Source organism: Carassius auratus, chromosome 8, assembly GCF_003368295.1.
Source record: "Carassius auratus strain Wakin chromosome 8, ASM336829v1, whole genome shotgun sequence".
In the NCBI taxonomy this organism is placed as follows: Eukaryota; Metazoa; Chordata; class Actinopteri; order Cypriniformes; family Cyprinidae; genus Carassius; species Carassius auratus.
The window spans coordinates 1,558,113-1,578,493 of NC_039250.1; the positions used below are offsets into that span (position 1 = coordinate 1,558,113).

Here is a 20,381-nt window from a genome sequence, read left to right on the forward strand (position 1 = left end):
GAGAGAGAGAGAGTAGCAGCAGCAGCGCTACAATGTTTCAGCGTGTTTCACACTCTCTGTGTTTAAACGCGACACAAATCATGTGAGTAACCGCTCAAACCTCACTGGACTGAAACTGAGAGACTCCAGAGACCGCGAGAAACTTTACACACATGACAATATTCCCTTCAGTCCGGAGGCGAATCTGAATGGACGCCGAGCAAGCTCACAGTTTACCAGACGAGAAGCTTTAACGTGCGAACAAACCCATGGGAACCAGCCCTGCTGAAGTTTTACAGAGCTGCTGGATTCACGGTAACACTGACGACACTCGGGCTCTGGTTCTGTTTTTAAACCTTCTCAAGAGATTTCTGAAGTACTTTTAAGAATATTTAATTGTTTTTGGGGAATATCTCTTGCCACTTTCAAGCGGCGGAAAAAGCTTGAAGCATCGATGGAGTGACACCTTCTTACTATCGTCAGTCAAGTGCCTCAAAAAGGTAAAAGACACACATATACATGCATATATAAGTAGACAGATTGCAATCGTTTGCGCCATCAGATGTTATATTGTCAACATGCATAATTCATATATATCAGAGCTGGCTTTCTTATGAGGCTTCTGTTTGAATTATGATGTCTGTGTTTTGCATGAAACATCTAAAGATGCTGTTGAGCTGCAGGGTTTGTTCTCCGTGGCTTTATTTCTGTTTAAAGGTGTGTTTCCTTGGGTGCACGTGTGGTCCAGTGTTTCTCATGAGAACAATGACCAGCACACAGTCTCTCTGACCAGAGCTGGACATGTGGATGTCAGTCCTCCGAGCAAAACAAAAGAAAAAGCATTAGAGGAATACATTTTTTTTTACATTTTATAAAAAGCTATTATTAGTAATTATATTATATTTAAAGGGGCAATTTTGGTATTCAAGTGGCTTTCTATACATATAGAATATTGTTTAAATATTTATTAAAGTAAAAAGTGGTTAGGTAATACAAATATAAAAAAGTATTTATTTTATATTTATTTTTAAACATTGGTTTCACATACATCTAAAAACATTTACACTATATTTTATATTTGTTTTATATATGTAAATATAATTAATTTCTAAAAACTGATCTGTATTTATGTATACATTTATATAAACTTCAATAATATAAAATATTATTAAGAATATTTATATAATTTTAATATTTATGAATATTTATTTATTTATTTATTACTGTTCTTCTTGCATGGGGGGGGGGTCAACAATCAACATCTGAAAAAAAATATCTTAAAGTTAAAATCAAATTTGTTATGCTTTTTCATTTTAACCCTACTACGTTCATTATTTGTATCATATTGTGATGTTCAATGACATTTTGTTATATCAATTAGGATTTATTATACATTATTACCTCATATGACTTATAAATTAATTAACACCTGCATGTATTTCAGCTGTGTGGCCTTAGTTCATGGATTGGGCATATTTGATCTTTAATAGCTTGATATGCAATCTTATAATGCTTTGCTGTAGTTTCCAGCACCTGATAAAAGCTGTATCCAAATATATGTCAAAAGATAATAGAGCCCTATTTCAGAGAGAGAAAGTGTGGTGAACTGTGTGATTAGAAATATCTTTAGAGTTGCTGTTTGCCAAACATATACTTGCGGAAGCTAACTAAAGCAGTCAAACCAGTCGTGCTTGGGTTAGTTTGTGGTATACTTTGGTCACTGGGTCATGCCGAACAATATCAGAAAGAATGGCTTAACCTGGACTATAGCGAGCGGCGAGGGTCAAACATCAGTGAGCTTTACTGACTCACCTTCTGCTCTCAAACACTGCTGAAGCAGATATTATTGACCCACATTAGACAGTGTTGTGATGATGCACACAGCTGCTCTGAGATCAAAGGTCGCGAGGATAACACATGTCATTATGGTTATCTTGATACCTTTAATCATTTTATTGTTTTATTTCAGTCTGTTGCATGCCCATGCTTCTTCTTGAGATAATAACTAGAGGTGTTTGCTAAAGCAAGTGTCACAGTAGAGTGAAACATTGTCTGCCCACTTTTTAGTGGCTTTGTTCCGGAAGTGTTTTTCACATAGGAATTTAAAAAAGAGCTGTTAAAGGAACAGTTCACCCAAAAATGAAATGTTGCTAAACATTTCCTCACTTCTAGAGCCATCCAAGATGTAGATATGTTTGTTTGCTAATCAGATTTGGAGAAATGTAGCATGACATCACTTGCTCACTAAAGGATCCTCTGCAGTGAATGGGTGCCGGCAGAAAGAGAGTCCAAACAGCTGATAAAAACATCACAATATTCCAGAAGTAATCCATACCACTCCAGTCCAGCAGTTAACAACCTGTGAAGTGAAAAGCTATGTGTCTGTAAGAAATAAATCCATCATTTAGTAGACATTTTATCCTCAAACAATTGCTTCCAGCTTTACACATCCATAGTCCATAATAATGTTGATCTGTGCATATTTCTCTCCTGATTCAGGCAAGATGGCTTTTTCAATGGAAATTTGAAAGTTTTCTTTTAGGTCAGACATTATCAGAGCAGGCTTTTGGAGCTAAAAGCCAAAATAAAATATTTAAAGGAGACTATGTTTGTTACTGCTTCTGCAGTCTATAAATGGAGCTATTGTGTGTGGCTCAGGGTAATACAAATCATGTCTTGTTCATGCATGGCAAAGTCACACGACCAGGTTTGAAGGTTTTACCTCACAGATCTACATGGGTGGTGGTAGTTTCAATGCGTTTTAGCATCTACATGATCTTCACTGGAGAGAAATCAAAGCCACTTGAGCAGTATTTGGCAGCAGGGCTCCCACGGGTGTTTAATAGACATATCATGTCATCACATTTCCTGACTTATTTCATGCCGGGTTCTTGCCAAGATGCTACTAAAGACTTCCTGCGATCCCAGATGTTGTGCTTCACTGCCATTGGCTGGTCTGCACATTCGGTCTGGTTTCTGTTAGCCATGATTAGCGTGATAATAAGTGGTATATGAGTATCTCAGCAGCAGGTACAGATCAGGATAAACCTTCCCTGAGGGCTGCTAATGCGAGAAAGGTGGTACAAATGGGAAAATGATCTAATGAGCCCTTATTTACTGATTACCTAGCCTAGACGTTGGTGTTCATCCAGGTACAGAATGATATTTCACTGTGCAAAGCTTTATTAAAGCAGGAATCTCAATGGAGCTTGATATTATGGTCTGTGGGAAGTAAGAGAATTCAAGGGAAACTCCAATTTATACCGTTTTGAAATTATCAGAGGCATTGCAAAATCTAGTTTTTAATTTATTTTTAAAGTGATTTTTGGGTTAATGTTAATGTGAAGAAAATATGTCTGGTTTAGATAAATGTTGTTATAGTTGTTAGGAGTCTGTAACGGTGTTAAACATGACACTTTCCACTTCCTTGTGAAAACACAAATTTGAAGATGATCCGATTAAAACTGTAAGAGGAGTTTGAGGCCTGAAAATAGCAAAAACTGCACAAAAATCGTTACAGCAATGAGTTTCGTACATGTACGTGAAATGTAGCTCAAGGGACACTTCGTTGAAATTTTACAGGTGTCGCTGTCGAGTCATTTTACCACCTCTGACGCATGTGCAAAGTTTCGTGAGTTTTTTAGCATTTTTAGACCCTCAAAAATAAAATTAGAGTCCTCCCACCGCTAAAAACTGAAAACATTCCACATTTTAATAAATGCTACAACAGTATTTAGAATAAATAACAGTAAAGTAAGCACTGTTACCCATTGAAATGTTGCCTGAGCTGTGTTTGGGGGATGGTTGATATGTGGTTACTGTACTCGCTGGCCTAAAAGAAGTCCCTCTTTCATTGTTTTCCATTTATGTCTCCTTTACTGTCATTAAATTATATTAGGGACATGCAATATTGGCCATTTTGCTCTCTTGGGATCATTAATTGAAAACACAGCAATCTATCACTGGTTTAATTTATTGTTGATTGTATGATGAAACATGCTTAAGTGTTAAATGCAATGGCTCAAATTCTTTCTCTTAGTTTAATCTGGCATGATATTTTCACCGTTAACATTCGTCCACCCCTAGAAATGTCATCATTGTGCCACATGGAGATTGCTGGCTTACTGGTCTTCCTCTGACCCGGGTCATTGTGCTTGGGCCGTGCTGGAGCCCTATGGTAGCCTGGATCATCCAGGATTAGCTGCAGCATAAACAGCTTTCTAATCAGGCTGTGTCTGCAGCTCACTGTGTGTACACTACTCACTCCGGCAAAGAGCACGTGTACCTTTCATCTACCTGTTTCCAGAACTCACATGAGCTAGATGAAACGGTTTACATAGTGCTGCAGCTGACATCATAATAAAAAAAAATTACAATAAATTCTAATACATTTGAAAAAGAAATAAATGTTATAGAAACATCTAAAAATAATAATAATGTCATAATAATAGTGCATTAAAATTTGCATCTGATTTAGATATTGAAAGAAAGACAGTTGGAGGAAAAAGTAAAAAAATAAAAATAAACTAAACAAAATTGAATGTGCAGTTACACTTCAGCTTTTGCTAGTTGGAATAGTTATTTTTATTATTATTAATATAAAAATTTATCAGAATTTTGAAAAATATATTCAGTGTTATTGTAGTATTACAGTTTGTATTATGAGTTTTATATATTTTTTTAATTATATATTTTAAGAATTCACTTTAATATGTATTTTAAGTTCATTTTAAATTTTGTAGTTTTTGTTATGTGCTTTGTCAGTTTTATTAGTTTATATATATATATATATATATATATAAATCTCTCTAGATGGAAAAATCTCCATAAAAGTTATTAGTGATTTTTTTTATTATTATTTGTTACTTTGCACTTTTTGTTAGACTTACTATTTACGCAAGTTTTAAAAGTATCTAATATTTTGATACTTAATTTCCATAATTTAAATATTCTTAAAGATTTAACGTTTGTTGTCATTTGGAAGTGTGTATGCATTGGATTATTATGCGGTTACATTATGATTATATATTCAGTGGCATAAATGACGTTTAAAATGACAATAATATCGCTATTATTTCTGCGGCAATATACCACGCAACAAAAAGTTATTTTGATTTTATTGCAGTTATTATTAGGCAGAAAAACAAACATTTAAAAATGTCAATGTAGTTAAAATTTTTCAATGTTTAATTTATTTTATTTCAGCTTTACTTAAATTAATTGGCCTTAACTTTCTTAGCCAGACATTCATTGGCATCACCAAACAGGACAAATAAAATAAAGATCACTGGTTGAGAAGTGTCTTAGTTTGTACATGAAGTATTACAGTTGCTCTAGAACAGTGGTTAATAATCACATATTTCCGTGTTAAACAACTCTATTTGCTCTGTTAAAAGCTTTAGCAGGAGTTGCATGTGTGTTTCTGAGAACAAGTGTTATCCTCACCGGAAGAGAAAACCACCTCATTTGACATTTGATCCCAGATCAAGTAGATTTAATCTTCTGCTTTCTGATGACCGGTTCACCTTTTTAATACACTAAAGCATGTTCAGCAGCAGAAATATACACCTGACACAAACACCTTTGTCAGAGTACCTTATGGTGAGAGCAACTCGAACACATTGCTGTTAATTAGATCAAAATGGCAAGTGGTCCAGCAAACAGCTTTAGCTGGAGTCCTTACAATGTTATTGTTAATTGAATTGAAGACATGATCAGATCAGGGAAGTTGATCAGAGAGAGCAATCGCCAGCATGTGGAATGAAACATCAGTGTTATATTTATATTGCATGAAGATATGTTAAAGTACATGGTGTTCAGTAACTGTGTCACTGGTATATAACTTAATTCAGTTAGTCAACTGAGGCTGTGAACTATCAAAGCAGATCAGCAGAAGATCCAGAGGTTTGCCAACTAGATTGAGATGGTCTGTTATCTGCTAAAGCCGTCCAAGTGGACACACAGATGGTACAGGTCTTAACCAGTTTGGATGGTTTCAAATCAAACAGGAAGTGGCCATGTGGTTGTTTTGGCTTTGGATGTTGTGCTGAAGATGTTTTATTAAGCGCCTCTGCCAGTCAAGGCCAAGATCAAAGATCAGAGGGTTTGCAGAGCATGTCCCATCATGCCCTGAGAGCCGTTCTTCACCATCTTGAGCATCTGTTTCGGGGGCTTCCTCTTTTGAAGATGTCATAAAGGTTGATTTTGAGAGAAGGTCATGGGGTTTGTGTGTGTCACTTACAGTAGATCAGAGTGTATCAGGTTGCAGTGATGTGATTATTTCCAAATATTCACTACTGTTCAAAACGATGGATGATTGGGATGCATTCAATTTTTTAGATCCAATGTATTTCATTTCCAGGATTATTAGGATAAATAGAAAGTTTTAAAGTAATATTATTACTTTTAATAATCTTTTGTAATATAGTAAATGTATTTACTGTCACTTTTGATCAATTTAATATGCCTCTTGTTGAATAAAAAAAAAAAAATCACACTGGTCCCAAACTTTTGAACAGCATTGTATCTCATTTTACGTTCCACACAACAGGGCTATAGATGTATCCACAAATATTCACATTAGAGGTCAACCAATATGTTTTCAAATGACTTGTTCTTAAACGAGGACATTTCTTTTCCCCAATCTTTATAATGTGGTTTTCAGATTTTAAATATGTTGCCAAGTTTAATACTTCTGGCCAGTGTTGGACTCTTTCTGACACACATGCTGTGCTCTCTATCCTCTCTTTTTCACTGCTCGCCCTTTGATCAAAAATACAGTAAAAACAGCAATGCTGCAGAAATATTGTTACAAGTTCAAATAACTGTTTTCCATTTGAATAGATTAATTTTTTTTTAATTTATTGCAGTGATCGAAGCTGAGTTTTAAGCACCATTATCCTTCAGAAATCATTCTAATATGATGATTTGCTGATCAGCAAACATTTCTGATTATTATGAATGTTAATCACATTAGAGGTCAACCAATATTGGCTATTAAACAATTTATTCTTAAATTAAAACATTTATTTCCCCTTAGTCCTTAAAATATGGTTTCAGTCTCACCACAGAGCCTAAATTCTTGACTTTTTTTTTTTTTTTGCAAAGTTGAATACTTTTTGCCGGATTAGGACACACCTGGAATCTTGTAGGGCAGAAAGTCTGAAGCAAGCTTTGCTCTCCGTCTGTCTTTCACTGCTTGCTCTCCTCTCTCTGAAAGACACTTTCACAAGGAGGCCTTGTTCAACAGCTTGACTGGTAAGAGCCTCCACGCAGAGGCACACAATGCCCTGCCCTCATCTGGCACCTCTCAAGGCCGGTTTCAAAATCAGTTCATGCAGCCCAAAACCTGTTTGAGCCTTTTATACAGTCAAATAAAGCACTGACTCCAGAACAGATGCATTATAACCTCGGTTGACATGACTGTAGCCATGGGAGTGTGACTTTTCCAACTCTTAAAAATGAATGTTACAAAGAGGGGTTCTTGCAGCAAATGTCATAGAAGAACCGTTTTTGGTTCTCCAAAGATCTTTCAGTGAAAAGTTCTTAAAAGAACCATTTTTTCTAAGTGTGAAGAACATTTAAAAAATTTAAAAAAACTTTAAAAAATTATATGAATGTTAAAAGGTCTTTATGGAAACATCAACAAAGTCCCTTTATTTTGAAGAATGTAGTTTATTTTATTTGAAGAGCAATTGTTTTGTTTGTTTTTTTTAATCTAAAGAACCTTTTTTCACTATTGAGAAGCGTTTGTCAAATGTAAAGTTTTTTTGTAGATATTAAAGTTCTTCATGGAAGCATCAATGCAATTAAAAAATCCTTCATTTTTAGAAGTGCCTGTTCATACGACTCCAGCAAAGCTGTATCCTGTATAAACGAAACTTTTTCTCTTTCAAACAGTTTATTTACGGTATGACTTCACTTATGCAGTATTTCCTACACCAGATTGTTTGGTAAGTGCTGTTTGATGATAAAGCATCACTTCTGCTGTTGCTCATAGTTGTGGTTAGTGATTTGAACCGTCCTGTAACTCATCCTGCACCATTTGTACTTGTCGAAATCGGATAGGAAAGAATATTTTATTAGTAACAAAATATACACTTCCCCTTTTGAAAAGGATATTTGTTCTAGACACCAAATGCATTTTCACACTCAAACAGAAAATATTGATGTGGAAACAGTAGAAGTGTGTGGTTTCTTTCATACCTGTGGTTGTTCTGAGACTGTTCAGCCAATAACTTTCCACTGCGTTGTGGAAATCTGTCTTGTGATATGGGCTGGAAAGAATGGAGATGAGAGATTTATATTCCCCTCATGAAATTTGACTACTGTGATGAGCCGGAGCGAATTTAACCACCTAATCTGTTACCTTTACCATTATGTACCTCCAAATTCTTGTTGCATTCAATGTGTGCAGAAAGACAAAACCAAGAGAAATGCATTTGCATGCTTTTCGTCTTTGCGCATGGCTTCTTAAAATAGTCTCCCCCTCCAACTTGGGCTTTAATTAACTTAAAGTAATAAGCTAGTATTAGTGGCTTTGAACGGCTGATGTGGGAGACGGGTTGTTGGGGGATTTTGCTGCTCTCAGGTGCTCAATCATACAAGTGGATGTTTGCCAGCGCTGTATTAAACAACCTCTGCTTTCATTTCCAGGCACTTTGCAGGGAAACTCCTCCACAATACTGAAGAGAAATATTGAACGTCTGGAGAGTTGATTATTGTAAACCGCGGGGTGTGTTCACTTTCTGGGTCACTGTTGGGTGATGTTAAAGATAACAAGCAGATTTCATGATCGTTGTCTGTTGTTTTCAGAAGAAACAATCAGAAATGCTGTATTTTAGTAGTTAAAATTTTTTTTACTGAAAAATGTGGAAAAAGCATGATTTTCTATTAATATCGCTCATGCATGTGCATTCATTTTTTATTATTTTTTTTGCATGGGCAAACAGAACTCATATTTTAGGACCAGGTCAATCAAATTAAAGGTTAACTAAAACTTAAATGAAACCAATAAAAAAAGATATTTTCTTTAAATAAAATATTTTTTTTTTAAAAAATTCAAAACAACTAATTGAAATAAAATATTAAATTAGAATTTATATTAGTAATTTATATAAAATAATTTATATATAATATATTTTAAATAATATTTTAAAATGCATTTTATTTTAAGTATTTGCAAAAAAATAATTATTTTAAATTGATGGTCTAAAATAAACTAAAACTGAAATAAAAATGTATAAAATATATAAACATATTTTAAAACAATAAGAACAATAAAAACTTTTTACATTACAAATAAAAAACATTCAGTTAAATGAGTTAAAAAATTTACTGTCCATACAGTTATTTATAATAAGGATGAAGATTAAATGTATATCCGTTTCATTCCACTTACCAAAACAATAAAAGCAAGAGGAGTGGAAAATGAGGAAATTTGAATTAATACTGTCAAATGATTAATTGTGATTAATTGCATGCAAAGTAAAAGTTTTAGTTTTTTTGTATATTTATCATGTATATATAAATACACACAAATACAATATATATTTAGCAAATATTTACATGTATATTCATATAATTTATATTATATATATATATATATATATATATATATAAATATATTTAATATATAAACAACATTTTTTAAATACAGTATACATGCATGTGTGTGTATTTATATATACATAATAAATATACACAGTACAAACACATATATAATGTAAACAAAAACTTTTATTTTGAATGCGATTAATCTTTTGAGAGCACTAATTAGAATTAGGCTTAAAATAATGTCTCCAGAATCATTCATGCATGTAAAATTCTAAGAATTGAACAATTAGTTGTAACCTGACTCAGAGGAAGACATGAAGCATGCCTTTGTTCAGTCGAAAGCAAAAGTGCTACGAAATGCATTATATTTTGGGAGAACATTTACTGGAATCGGCACCACACATTTAAACACTGATTTCATTCAGAAAATAGATGCATGCTGCTGTTATCTAACATGTGAACAAATCATTCTTTTGCATGTTTGTGGTGGAACATGACCTGCACATGTTCTTTAATGTCTCATGAGATTTTCTTAATAAGGAAATGTGCAAGTATTAAATGATAATGTGAGATGTGTGTAATGGATTAAGTCAGTAAAGTATGTAACACTCTGAACCGGGAAATGTTCCTCATGTTGTGTTATCTCAGGTCAACTGACTTATGTGTGTGTGATTGTGTTTCAGGTGGGGTGTGTGTGATGGTATGTGAGTGTTTACCATGGTACAGAAGAAACTCTGGCTTCTGAATGTCACCTTCGCGGCCGCCCTCTTTTTACTGCGTAAGTACTTCTGCCTTCTCCTGCTAACATCACAGTGACCTCCCAAAATATCTGGACCTTTTATTACCTTCATTCACTCTGTGTGAGTGTGATCGCATTAGAGCAGGTGTCTGTATCTGCATATCTCAAAAGTCACATTTTTGTGTTTTTGTGCTATCTTTGTTTATGATGAATTACACTTGCTTTAATATTTTGTCATGTAATCCAAGGACATTGCAACATTTTTAAGTATAGCGCAAATGTCCAAATACTTTTTCAGGCCACCTTTTATTGGCAAGTGAACAAGTTATTATATTATTATTAATGTAATATTATAGTATTAATTAGTTATTAGTATTAATGCAGTTTGCATTTTATTCATTTATAGTTTTTTTATGTGATTTTGTTGTATTATACATTTTTAACAAATAGCTGTATTTCTATTTACCTTTATTAATTTAATTTGAGTAATTCAGCCTAATCTTATTTTATTTCAGTTAGCTGCCAAAGCAACATTTAAGTTTATTTAATTTTCATCTATTAAAAATTTGTGGTTTTACACAATAAAATCCATGAGGTAAACTTTAATGTTTATCTTCAGCCATAATTAAGCTATATTTTGCTATATTTAATTGCAAAACATGTTTTGAGAAACAACAACAACAAAAAAAAAAAAAAAACACTGAGACTTGAGCATGACTTGAGCCACTTATATATGAAAACAAAAGAATAACTTAGTTGAAGGTCAGGATATCATTATTAAACCGCAATTAAAACCATGAATCATGTTGCTTTTCCTAAAATAATGATTGGCCAACTGGCAAACAGTTTGTCTACTTGTTAAAGCCAAAGTTTAATCTGGCAAGTGTACATTTTGGACACTGCATATCCCTCTCCGCTGTAAATAAATGCTTTTTTGCCTCTTTTTTTTTTTCCCAAGCCTTCTCCTTTCTTCATTCATCTGTATCTGTCCTCTTGTGTCTCTTTTCTCTCTCCCATGATTCCTCTGCTGGTGTTTGTAGATGTGTTTGTATGATCATAATATGACAGCACACGAGGTGGGATAGTTCAGCCTGTTTACTCAGAGAACACGTTTGGTGCAGGGAGGTTAAATCCTGTTCGTTAACCAACAGACGGCCCTCTATGTTCCTTATGCCACACAACCTTTCCCGGGACAAACAAGATAGCATTGTGATGTTGGAGCTGGTATTTAGGAGCAAAGACCCCCAACATTTGCGGAGAAAGGGGATCAAATCCCTCCAGTAAAAAAATGAAATCTGCAAATCCGGATTTAGATCGGTCTGGGATTTAGATTTCCCTTCTCTCGAGGCACGGGGTGTGAGTCTTAGGGGCAGCTGGCCATGTGTGCGCCTCAGGGGGTCTCGGGGCAGAGGGAGGGTGGGAAGGTTGTGGTTCTGTCAGCGAGCGTCGTTTTTGAAAGATTATTCTAATCGCAGACGAGACGAGATGCATGGGGCCAGCTTTGGTACAAGGGGTGCAACACTGCCCCATCGGGTTTGCAACTTGTGAATCTGAGAGTCTACAGACATCCCTCAGCCCAGTGTGTAAACGGAGGAATCTTACGAAAAGTAAATGTCCCCAAATTTTTTTTTTTTTTTTTTTTTTTTTACAAATTTATTTTATTTTATTTTATTAATTCTCATTTAAAAAATCTTTACTGTAATTTGGGGGGAAGAAAAATAAACGATTTATATGTGTGATGTATTTGTAAAGTCCTGAGTAACATTATGGTAGTATTTGTTGTACTTAATTTTAATGTACAGTACATTGATCATTTATGACTGTATTACGGTAGCAAAATTAGATTTTGGCGTTCATTGTCTTATCAAGAATGTTCTTTTTAATTATTATTTTGATCAAATATAATGAATAGTATAATATATATATTTTTCATATTTATATAAAATGATAATTTCTTGAAACATTTTATATAAATAGTTTTTATTTCATTTTATTTTGTGATGTAATATCAGCCTGTTTTTGTGAGATTAACCCTAATGAGGTTTCTTTTGTCTGTCCTGTTGAGGACTGCTGGGAGAGAAAGTGTCCATCATATTAACATGCTGTATGTTCATTTACATGCATGTCATCTCTTTGGCACCCTGCCCCCCTTAATCTGGATTTGCATTCACCCCCATTTAGTGAGTGTTTTTGTGACATCACCCTCTTTTGTCTCTTGTTTTTCTCAGTCACGCTCTCATTTTCCATCTCGTATTCTCTTCTGGCTCTTGTTCCTGTTCTCATCCTCATGCCTCTCATGCTTTCTCCAGGACATCAGAACCGCTGGGTTTATTATTAAGTACACAGTGTACAGGAAGTACTTTCCTCCAATGACAAATATTGGTGGTTTATATCCTGTGAATTTGATCTGTACAGTGCAAACAGAAATCGCATGTCAGATGACAAATGCTGTGTGTTTGTTATGTGTTCCTCATGATGTATTGTTCTTCTTCTGACTTTTTTAAGAGCTAAATTAATTTACCTCCATTTGTGTTTCTCAGTTGCATTACTTTTGTCAAAATAAAAATAAGTGTCTTGTCTTATGACTGTAGCCACTTCTCTCCCTGCTGAAAAGACCAAAACAATGGCCTTCATAAACCAACTTCACCAGATTTGATGACAAGTCCAACACGCTTTTTCACTATCTTTACCAGCTCAATGCTACGACTGACCAGCACTAACCGACAAAAATCAGTCTCAACCAGATCAAAGCCATCATCAGCATAAATTAGTCCAGACCAGAGTTAGCCAGCAGAAGTCCATCTATATGAACTCTCAACCAAAATAAATCAGTCTGAACAAGCTCAAAACCATCAGAAATTAGTCTAGACTAGGACTAACCAGCATATATCCACATAGACCAACTCAAAATTAGAATAAATCAATCTGGATCAGTTCATAACCACCACTAACCAGCAGAAATCAGTCTAGACCAGCACTAACCCACATACATACATCTGGACTAGCTTTAAACCAACTTAAATCAGACTGGAACAGTACAAAACTATCACTAATCAGTATAAATAACCCTAGACCAGCACAAATCAGCAGATATACCAGCTGAACTACCCTTATGCCAGAAAAAGTCCAGGACTAACAAACAAGTACAGTGTCTAAAATGAAGTAGCTGTAAACCAACTTAGATCAGTTTGGACAAGTACGAAACCACACCTAACCTAGACCAGCACTAAACCACATATATCCATCTGAACTAGCTCTAAACTGACATAGATCAGTCTGGACCAGCTCAAAACTCCTGCTAACCAACATAAATAAGTCTAGACCAAGAGATATATTCATCTGAATCAGCAATCTGGATCAGCACAAAACTGCCGCTAAACAACATAGACCTGTCTTATCCATGTTTATCTGGTCTAGCAGGGAAATAATAGTCCAGCGGACATGTGCTTGTGTTCCTCAGGTGTTTCTCTGAGCGCTGAGGCGGTGGTCCAGGGAAGAGTCGGGGGTTTTGCTGAGCTGGGCTGTAGTCTGACTCCTGCATCAGAAGGGGCCACCACTCCAAACCTGTTTCCCTTACATGTGGTGGAGTGGGTCCGGCTGGGGTACAACGTCCCTATACTCATCAAATTCGGCAGCTACACCCCACGAGTGCATCCCAACTACAGAGGTGAGCGTCACCGCAGACATGAAGTAGTTTTCCATTAGTCCCACAGGAGGGAGACTGCCAGAGGAGACAGAGGAAGTGATGCGGCTGTTAGACTTTTATGGGTTTGAACTTGATGTGCTTTGTCTTTGGAGCTTTGTCACAGTAATGTATCTAAATTCATTATACAAATTTCAAATAGCACTGCATTATTTATGTGTGTGTGCGGGGGGGGGGGGGGTATAGTTGCATTTATCTAATACAATTTTGTGAATTATAATTCAATAAAAAAAAACTTCACAAGCCAAATTTTATTTTGTATATTAATGACTATCCAATAATAATAATAATAATAAAGGCCAATCTATTGTGAATATATATTAATATGACCATGTTATTATTGTTATTATTATCATTATTATTATTGTTGGTGGTGATGTTTTGTTGTTGTTGTTATAATATTACTTATTATGAATTATATAATAATAATAATAATAATAATAATAAAAATAATAATAAAGTCCAATTTTTATATATATATATATGTAATTATATTTATTATTATTATTATTGTCATTATTATTATTATTATTGTTGTTGTTGTTGTTGTTGTCATATAATATTATATTATGATTTATAATAATAATAATAATCATAAAGGTCAAAAACATGTAATATATATTAACATGACTATGTAATTATTATTATTATTATTATTATTATTATTATTATTGTCATTGTTGTTGTTATATAATTTAATTATTATGAATTATATAATTAAAGTGGATCCAGAAAAAAAAACACAACACTGTAACACTGTAAGTTGCTTTGGATAAAAGCGTCTGCTAAATGCATAAATGTAAATGTAAATGTAATATAATTATAATATTAATAATAAATTATAATAATGCTAGTTTTATTTTATGATTGTGTTGTTTATGAATATTATTATTCCAAAATAAAAATACTTAACAAAATAAAAAATAGTAACATTCCGGTTTAGATTGACATGAGGCAAAAAAAAAATATTGAGAGGCACCTGCTGAAAAAGCTTCACTTTGCAGGCAGCTTCTCAGATGCAGCTGGATTTTTAACGCTTTGGTTGCTGAAAGCTGTCTAAAGGTTTATTGCTATTGTTAAGAGAGACTGTAGGGTGCTTTAAAAGCAGTCTTGTGTTTCACAATCACTTGTTTAGACTCTGGGGGCCACAGACTTCATCCACTCAATAGCTCCTGATAGTTCCTGTTGTTGTTTCTTCAAAAGATGCCGACACACAGCCTGCAAAAGGCTGATTTCCCGGGCAATTCACCAAGAGTTTCTTCTTTGAACAACTTTGAAGGCTGTTTGTGTGCTTTACTCGTTCCCAGAGAGGTGCTTGGCGATGTAAATACAGCCGTTTGCACCGGTGCAGCTGAAGGAGGGGTCGTGCTCTGGAATTTATTGAAGGGGGAGGGGCATTGTGTTGTTAAACGAATATCCCCATATAAATGTCCCGCCCAAACAAGGGCCCTGTAATTATGTAGAGTGTGTGGCCGCGATTGCAGAAAAGAGAAGGGGTGCAGGAGGTAATGAATGCAGAGAGAAAGGGGGTGGATGGGGAGGAGGGGTGCGCAGACGTTACAGTCTTTGGGGGTCGGGGGTATGTGAGCGGGACCTGGATTAAGGACACTGGGGTTAAACTGCAGCGGGTCGCGTGTCCCCGCCGGGATCCAGTGGGTTTGACCCAGTAAGAGAGAAAATTGTCTTTAAGATTGAACAGAAGGTGTTGGATTGATAGATTTATACGGGCTACTGTTCCGTCAGTGTGCCAGCATACACAAGACAATGAACTTTGTCCTGCGATAACTCAAACAAATCCATGTTCAATTGTGGATATTCACTCTAGTATTTTTTGTAGTGCTGTCAAACGATTAATCGCTATTGTTTCCTAAAATTAATCTTCAAGTGTATTAATAATTTAGCAACTGAGCCTCTTAGTAAATTTTTTGAAATACAGAACAACCAAAGAGTTACTAGAACTAGTACAAATCATAACTGTACAATACCATACTGTAGGACAAGCTTTGCACAGACTGCCTTTTCTGTTAAGAGTTGTAGGCTATGGAATGCATTACCATCTGATATTAAGGCCATATCTGACTTCAAAAAGTTCACTTCCAGGATTAAGCTGTGGCTAAAGACAAATCAAAATTGGATACATTTTTAGTCGTTGTTATAATTGTGTATGATTATGTATGTATGTATGTGTTTGTGTGTGTGTGTATGTGTATAAGTGTGTAAATCTATATTTATTTTTTATCTGTATTTTTTTTATGTATGTATTTGTTATATAACTATGTTTGCTTGTATGGTCCCTGTTAAATAAACTTTAAATAAAATAAATAAATAATTAATCGCATCCAAAATATATAGAATTTAAATGTAAATGTAACACATTATATACACACACACACACTATATATGTAAGAAATTCTATATTAAAATGAAAGAACTAATAATAGACTGACTTTATTTATAAAATGTATTAATAATTTTAATAATCATAATAATAATCATAATTTAAATAAAAAAGTACACATGTAAAATGATACAACTATAGATTGGTGAATCTAATTATCTGTGCATCTTTACTTAAAAAAATTTGTGCTGTCAAACGATTAATCGTGATTAATCACATCCAACATTAAACGCTTTTGTTTGCATAATATGTGTGTGTGTGTTCTGTGTATATAATGTATATATAAATACACATACAGTATATATTTAGAAAATATTTACATATATTTACAAATAATTGATATTATGAATAAATATATTTAATGTATAAAAATATATTTTTTCTGAAATATATACATGCATGTGTGTGTGTATTTATATATACATAATAAATATACACTGAACACACATATATATCATGCAAACAAAAACTTTTAATTTTGTATGTGATTAATGGCGATTAATCATTTTCCAGCACAAATGCTTTGAAGTAAAGATAAATATGTTCACTAATATTTACAGTGGTGTAATGTTACATTTGTACTTTTTTATGTAAAGTATAAAGTACATTTTTATTAAGTCAATTTATTATTGGTTCTTTCATTTTAATATGGAATATATATATATATATATTAGTGTGTGTGTGTGTGTGTGTGTGTATAATGTGTTACATTTAAATTCTATATATTATTTATTAGTTTAAAAATAAGTATAATACAATTATAATTCATATTTTTGCTTAAGCATATATTATTTTCATATTTTCCCTTAATATTCTTACTGTTCTCTGTTTTATTATTGTAGTGATTAGTTATTGTACTCCAAGTATTCTGATAAATATTGAGATTTGTTCTGGAAGCATCTCTGTACCACAGTCTTTGGGTCTCGTGGACATCAGGTCTGACGTGGTCTGGGTCTGTTTCACTTGAACAGGTTTTGATAGGAGATCAAAAGGAAATTTCCATGTTTTCCCAATGGAACGAGCAGTGACTGTCAGGAGGAGCATGTGTTTCTCAGATGAGCCCCTCTGTGTCTTGACCTGACGCTGTGGTGTCTATCAGCACCCTGAAGCAAACTAATACAAAATCAATTAAGATCTGTCCTGTGGTGCTTAGATAGTAAGTCACCGGTCAAAGGAAGAAATTCTGGGAAAAGCAGATTACTTCCTGAGAAAGCAAACATTGACAAAACATAGTCAATAATGAGTAAGCAACATCAACGAAAGGGAACATCAATCGCTGCTTCTTTCCTCTCTCTAAGCTGCATCTGTGTTTATTTCTGGCAACAGATGAAGCATCTTACAGCATGTATTTCCCCTCTCAAATTAAAGACTGAAGGATGTAACGTTCCCAGACCGCACCGCTAAACATCTCTCTTTCATTGATTTTGATTGCTATTGTCCTCATTTGTAAGTCACTTTGGATAAAAGCATCTGCTAAATGATTAAATGTAAATGCTTTAGTCGATGCACATGAGAAGAATCAGTCAATGTTTCCATGACAGGGAAGTTGTGTAACACAAACTTGCCGACCAATAAAAATACCAGAATAACTCGTGCAGATCAGCTTAATGGGTTTTTAAGTAGAATAGTTGTTCCCATCTGTAATTATTACACAGACTTGAATGGTGTCCGTGATGCTTTGTGGTTGCCAGGTTGGTATGGGCTCTGGGGTATAGCTACTTGATGTCTAACTGGTCCAGGAGTCCACCATTAAGTTTCTGCTCTCTTATGGTTTGCTCACTTTTTCCAGCTGAATATTATATATGTCAGATCATGCATGTTTAAAATGAAGTGAATGCTGTATCATGTTGGATCTGCAGAGTTCAGCGTGTGTGGTGTGTGGATCTTGAACGCTCGGTCTGTGCTGTCAGGAGCCGTTAGTTTAAGAAGAGCTGATCAAATGCGTCCTCACTTCCTGCTTCATGAGGAAATTAGGGAACGACCCCCTTGAGGGAGAGCCGTATGATAAAACCACAAGATGCTGGGCAGCGTGCTGCGATAGTGGGATTGTTTTTCTCCTTGGAAACTTTCACTCTTCTCAAAGAGAACTATTTGGGATCTGAAGCAGACTTGATTAAACATTTTAAATGCAAAGTCTGGGAAAGTGCACAAAATGCAAGAGCGTGTGTGTCCTCACTGATCTTAAAGAGACAAAAAAAATCTGTTTCATGTTATGCTTGTGTGTGTTAAAACCAGGCGTGTTTATGATACAGGATCTTCTTTATTTCCGTACAGCCAGATACACAACCAAAAATAAAATATACTAAAACAAAACCTGAAAATGTACTAGTCATTTTCTTCCAGTAAATTATCCTGTAATTTATGGACATTTCCATTAAGCATAAAACTGTGTGTAAAAAAAACTATGGAAAATTTCTTCATATTAATACAGTATATTGTGCCCTATTTTTACAGTGCGCATAGATTAATAAATAAATACATTTAAAAAATATATATTAATTTTTATTATTATTGTGTATGTGTGTATTCAGTATTTTGACTATATGCTGAAAAAATGCTGAGAATAAAATAGGATAAAATTTTATTTGATTAATTATATAAGTGTTTCCAAAATATACAGTATACAATTTTTAATGAAACAAATATTTGTTTTATTTTTAAAAATATTTTTGACTTTAAAAATATAGTTAAAATGTGGAACAATAAAAATGATATACATATGTGTGTGTGTATATAAATGTTATCAAGTTGATTCAAATTTTCCAATTAATCTTAATTACAATACATTTAAAATGTAGTTACAAGGAATTTTAGTTTCTTTTTTTCTTTTTTATTAGTGATGGTGCAAAAAAAAGGAAGTTGGCATGATGTAATTTTCATAATTTGGGTAAATTATCCCTGACTGTAAATCTCTTCTCTTTCTTTTTTCTTTCATTCCCAGTATTTATATATATATATATATATATATATATATATATATATATATATATGCAGTGGTCAGTTTCCTCATTCAGCACATTTCCTCCCCCAACTCACCAGCTATTCACCGATCAACTCTTTCAGCGCCACATCTATTCAAAGGCAAAGCCACGTTACCTTTGCTTGACCTTTGCTTTGCACTGGTTTTGGTTTCGCATTTCTTACATTCCTCAACTGAAGTCTGGATAACTTTAAGTGTTTAATCAGTGGCATGAAACAATGTAAAAAAGAAACACCTTAGACGGAAGACTTCGAGTTTACCCTGAAACCTGTCTTTCCGCTTGGACTGAAGAGAAACTAGGGATATCATATCCCCAGAGTCTTAGAAGAAGAAGGACTGCCTCAAACAAAGAAGAGTTTAGCTCGAACCCTAATCAAACACACCTGAGTTTGCTAATCAGTGTCTTTAGAAAATCACAGGTAGGTTTGTTTGATTAGGGTTGGAACTAAACTCGGCAGGAAAGTGGATCTTGCGAACCAGATTTGAGGATCACTGATCTAGAGCATCAAAGATCCAGATCAAACCAATTTCTAACATAATTATTCCAGTTTTCAGTGTTGCATGGTCCTCCAGAAATCTGTCTGATATGCTGATTTGCTGAGCATATCAGACAGATTTGGTGATGGAAACAGTTGGTGATGGAAACCAAAGTCATTTTAGATCAACTGAATGCATCCTTTCTGGATAAAAATATTCATTTATTTCAAACACCTGCCCCCTAGACTTACTGACCTCAAACTTTTGAATAGTAATATATAATATTGCAAATACAGTGGTGTCCAAAAGTATTACAACACTAATACTTTCACCAGCTGCAACAGTGAACACTGGAATAATGATGCTGAAAATTCAGCTTTGCATCACATGACTAAATTGCATTTTAAAATAAACTACAGTTGAAAACACTTAAATAAAATTATAATAATATTTGAAAATATTCTTAATATTTTTCACAATATTTTTATGATTTTACTGCATTCTTCATTAAATAAATGCATCCTCGATGAGAATAAGAGACTTAAAGATG

At 34.1% G+C, this 20,381-nt stretch overlaps 1 protein-coding gene across 2 annotated transcripts in view; it reads left to right on the forward strand.

Moving 5' to 3' along the window:
* Positions 1–20,381, forward strand: part of LOC113106928 (uncharacterized) — a 38,067-nt gene continuing 17,686 nt past the window's right edge. Inside the window, exons 1-3 of one of the 2 annotated variants that reach the window (XM_026268972.1) lie at positions 1–479; positions 10,218–10,312; positions 13,734–13,940. In XM_026268972.1, coding sequence (XP_026124757.1) covers positions 10,252–10,312; positions 13,734–13,940 — 268 coding nt within the window. In that variant the 5' untranslated portion in view covers positions 1–479; positions 10,218–10,251. Of the gene's footprint in view, positions 480–8,659; positions 8,714–10,217; positions 10,313–13,733; positions 13,941–20,381 lie in introns of those variants that run through there. The other variant, XM_026268973.1, reaches the window with a different exon arrangement.